The sequence below is a fragment of the Chrysemys picta genome, chromosome 5, assembly GCF_011386835.1.
Source record: "Chrysemys picta bellii isolate R12L10 chromosome 5, ASM1138683v2, whole genome shotgun sequence".
Taxonomy (NCBI): domain Eukaryota; kingdom Metazoa; phylum Chordata; order Testudines; family Emydidae; genus Chrysemys; species Chrysemys picta.
Window position 1 is genome coordinate 82,422,377 of NC_088795.1, and position 4,903 is coordinate 82,427,279.

Sequence of the window (4,903 nt, forward strand, 5' to 3'; positions counted from 1 at the left end):
TCTCTTAAGCCTAATGTTGAGAACTTTGGCTGTGACAGTGTCATCTATTTTTCCATGATTTTGTTCACAAACTGTCATCCAGATTAGGCCAGTTCTTGATACAGTGCTCAAAACAGTCCACTACTGAGTTCCATCACATGTCTTGTGGGAGAGTTAGCTTGGTTTCTCCCACTTTTTTCAGAGCAGCTGCTGCAAAGTGGTTGTTATGGAAGTATTTTGCAATTTCAACAACATTAGCCTTTATTTCTGGAACACTGAAGTCTTTGACTAGGAGGTGCATCAAATGAGCACTGCAACCATATTTATTAGCTTGGGACTCTCTTCTAAATTTCTTCTCATCTTGGATACGTTTGCAGCATTGTCTGTGACCAAGCTGCATACTAGACATTTGAATTTTTTTTTCAGTTTGTTATAGCTTTTACTGCTATTTCTTGTAAGTATTTTGCTGTGTGTGCATTTCCTGACATCACATCTTACAGAAACAATTGATACAACAGAAGAAGGGAATGTCTTCAAGCACGTACGACAGGATCATTGTGGACATTGCTCCACCCATCAAGACTCAGGTTAACAATTTTACCCTCTAGATCTTTTGCACGCTGCTCAATTTCTCTTTCTTACACTTTATCCAGCAATTTGCCTGCAACATCTGCTCTGTTGGGTGGACTGTATTCAGGTCTTGATAACTGAACCATGTTAATGAAGTGTGGGTTCTCAATCATACGGAAAGTAGAGTTTGTTGCATAAACAAACTGGGCATTTTTTTCATCAATTACCTCTTTTTGTAATCTCCTGATTCTTATCACAAACTTATCTATGATTGTTTCTGGATGATGGAACTTTTTTTTTCTTTTTGCTACAGGTGATATACTGTGGCTGTGTGACATACATGGTGTGACTGAAACACTATCATTGGCAGATAACGCTGAAACTATAGAAAATGATGGTGATCTTGAAGGTGGATAGTCTTCAGAATCCTGTATGTTGAGGATGGATTCTCCTAAACAAAATAAGTCAATGCAGTTATTTAATTATTATTACCATACTGCTCATTTAGTATTACTCATTGCATTTACTGACACTCAGTACTACTCACAACTGCATCTAAAATGATAGTACCATAGAGTAACAACTATATTTTTTTTGCTCAACCATGAGAATTCAAGAATAGTCTAGAAGGAAGACAGGCAGTCCTTAAGAAAGAAGTATGAAATAAAAAAGTTTACCAACCTGAAGATGCTGAATGTTCAGATCTGTTTTTTTCATCATCTTCAACGCAGCTTCCTCCTAAGAAGAAATACTTCTCATGATGTTGTTTTATTCGGGCAACCAGGCCTTGCATTTCTTTGTTACACTGTTTGCATTTTGCATGCATGCCTGTCCTACCCACAGGTAGAGGAACTTCATTCAAATATTCCCAAACTGGGTCTCTTTTATGGCCTGCTGCCATTATAGGTTTTCCCTTCTAGTGAGAGAATGGTATGGAAGATCTCAAATCAATGAAGGCTATATTCAGAAAGACCTCAAGACTTCTGGAATATGCTTCTCAAACAGTTTCACTTTTGTTTCTATTGCCTGTCCCTCCCTTCTCACATTTTTCTCCAGACTTCTTCTCCTTGTCCATATCTATTCTGCCCCCAACAATCTTCTATTCATTGAACTTTTTCAAACTTTACACTTTTAGAGAGAGGTAAGGGATTGACTCTGTACACAAATTGCAGAGGGACAATAGGGTTGAGGTCTGTTGTTTCTCGTCTTATAATATAATATAATTATAATATAATATTATATTTTATATTAAAACATTTTTGCTGTTAACAAACATGTTATCTCTGGAGACACAAATCCATAGTTTGAGAACTGCAAAACTAAGCATCTCTGATGGTATCTTCTAGACTGAGCACTGAGTCCCACTGGGTAGATAGAAAGATTAATCTAAATAATCTATACAGAAGTCCCTGGAACCCTGTAAGATTGGGTCCCTAATCCATGAACTATTGGAACTCATTTACAAAACTTTTCTTAAACATTACATAAATATATTGTCTCATACTATAGAATTAGAATTTATAATCCCTATTCCATGATGAGATATCTTTGAGCTATAATGTAGCTTAATTAAAACTATCTTTAGATAGGTTTTTTTCCTCAAAAAGCATTTTATCAAAATAATCCAATTTTAAATAACAAAATCTGATTTTTTTTAAATCATTGATTTTTATCCAGCATTCTTTAACATCATGAAAGAAACCTAAACAGCTGACTGGGACATGTCTTTCGACAATCAGTGTCAAAGCCATGTTATATCTTTTATTTCGGATACTATTTGCAGTTTGTACATTGTGAAAGGTGCAGCTTTATTTTAAGTATTCATATGCCTCAAAATAGCTTTGCTGTTTATGCAAAAGTAACATAGCTGGGGAATACTTTTTACACCTGTTGATCGACATCTGAAGAGTCCAGATAACAAACATTTATATTTAGCATCTTACTCTCTGTCTGAAAATAAAGGTTTATGGCTCTACAGGGCTCTTAGCTTTAAAAAAAGTATTTGTGCATAGTTGACACCGGTGGCATAGTAGCATTAAGCTATTATGATTACTGGCTACACCATTCTTAAGTTAGTGGATAAAGGTCTTCACTTTTGAGTTAGACATTTTATAAGGGAAATATGCCAGGAACCATTGACATCATAGAGAAAAAAGAATGTAGCCTTTGGATTGCTCTGGAGAGTGCCACTTAAATTTTAAATATATTTATATTTAGTTCCCTCAGATTGGAGTTCGGCAGAGACTGCGGGACAGAAATCCAATTTTCCCCCCTCCCTGCTATGTTCTAATCCAGGGTCTTTAATTCAGTCGGGAGTGGAACCCCTTCTTTCAAACCTGTTTCCTCTAGTTTACATTGCTGTTAAATCTTTGACATTGAGTGGTGATACTCACAATTAGATAAGATCACCTGCCAGATTTGCTAATGTCACTTGCAGACTCAGACCTTCTCTCAAAATAGCATCATGTCATGATGCAATGCCACTGAACTTCCCCAAAATGTTTTGGCATGAGGTCATGTACTTCAATTTTCTTTCAACTTGACAACCTTCATATGTACTTACTTGTTAGTTTTTCCAATTTTACACTTAAGTATTTTCTGGGCAGAAAAGGAGAAGTGAGTTGCTGACCTCTTGCTTTGAAATGCACCCTCAGGTTCCCACTCCTCTCTCTCCTCGCAAAGACGGAGGACTTTTTGCTGTAAATGAAAATTTTTTGCTTTCTTTTCTCAGAAATTTAGAAAGCTAATCTTGCCCCAGATTACACAGAAAAATAGAATCAATCATAGAAATGTAGAGCAGGAAGGGATGTCAAAAGATCATCTAATCCATCCCGAATGTCTAACTTTCCACAACCAAATCTCTGTACAACTTTTCATGAATGATGTACCCAAGTATTTGGATTCTAATATCTACACTGTATTGTTAAATCTATTCACCTAAATTTGGGTTATTGCTGATTTTGTACTATGTATGATGTGACTTTTAAAAACAAACTCTGTATTTGTGGATAATCTAAGCACTATACTCAGATGTACAGACACTCTTTTTCTCAACCTATGTATTATATAATTTTTTTTAACATTAACTTTAATACAATTTTTATACCTAGACCATTTCTGACCGGTGTTTGTCAGACATGTTATTGAAAACTTCCAATTCCAGGGACTCCACAACTTCATTAGGTAACCTCTTCCAGTCCTTAACTATCCTTATCATTGTCGGAGAAAAACTGAGTTCTCACTATTTTGTTTAGGTACAGCAAGTTAGAAGCTTTATTAACTCTCACATGTGCAGAGGAGAGAGCAAAGCAGGTCTCTTCCCGGTAACTAATTACAGCCAGCATTTATACCTTTCATTACAGAAATAATGAGGGACAGCAGCATTTTGTTTATACATAGGCCATCTTGATATCTCATTTCCTCACTTGTTTTGACTCTTGCCAACATACAATTAGTTTCTATACCTTATCTACACAAGGTCTTCTACACCTTATCTATACTGAGGTCATAATGACTTCTTACACAGTTCTTTCTCACCCGCCTCACACAATCCTCGCTTCTACAAATCTCGCGTTATCAGGGTTATCAGGGTCACAGCTAGCTTGACTCTTGCTAACAAAGACTGTCTCTTGCTAACGAAGCCTGACTCTTGCTAACAACCATCATGCATTGCAGTTCCCTTCTGTCAGTTCCTTTCTCTGCTTCCACAACCCCCCCTTTTGTACTTCTAGTACAACAAACATTCTCAAATCTCTATTTGCATCAAGTCCTGGATTTCAGATTCTAAATCAGATGCTTCAACCTTAGGGGTTTTGATTGGATGCAATGATAATGCATGATTAGCATGAACATGAAAGGTATTACTATTATTACGTCTTTTACAACAACAATAACATAATCCTAAACTAACTAATAACAATACAAGCAATAACATTCCCATAGCAATATTATAATGGGGTTGTTGTACAGCCTTTGTCATAAAGCACAATACATCATATTTAGTACATAAGGTAGATACTCTATAAGCAGTGTGAAAGGCATACTTTTCTACTTGATATACATTTTGAAGCATGTGAATTTGCCCTTGTACCTTAGAGATTTTCTGAATCTCAGGTAACAATGAAAGCAAATTTTGAAATCTATCAGATAGTAAGCTAGTCCAATTAAAGGGTATCTGGAACCTAAGGGCTACTTGAAAAATTCTATCTGCAGGCCAGTAAATGATATGATTGCCTGCAGTGGTAGTGAGATTAAAATGTATGTCTTGTGATATGGTGTCATTAACATACACACAGCTATCATTAGCTTGGAAGAGTAAGTGTCCTGTCAGGGTAGTTCCTTGTCCCCTACCCTC

General features: G+C 36.2%; 1 protein-coding gene across 1 annotated transcript; it reads right to left on the minus strand.

Moving 5' to 3' along the window:
* Nucleotides 1-472: 472 nt before the first annotated feature.
* LOC135983963 (uncharacterized) lies at nucleotides 473-1,590 on the minus strand. Its single transcript, XM_065597945.1, has 2 exons — nucleotides 1,231-1,590; nucleotides 473-1,000 (listed from the first exon to the last, which is right to left on the minus strand). Exons 1-2 carry the CDS (start codon nucleotides 1,448-1,450, stop codon nucleotides 618-620), a joined length of 603 nt encoding a protein of 200 aa, XP_065454017.1. The 5' UTR covers nucleotides 1,451-1,590; the 3' UTR covers nucleotides 473-617.
* Between the last annotated feature and the right edge of the window lie 3,313 nt (nucleotides 1,591-4,903).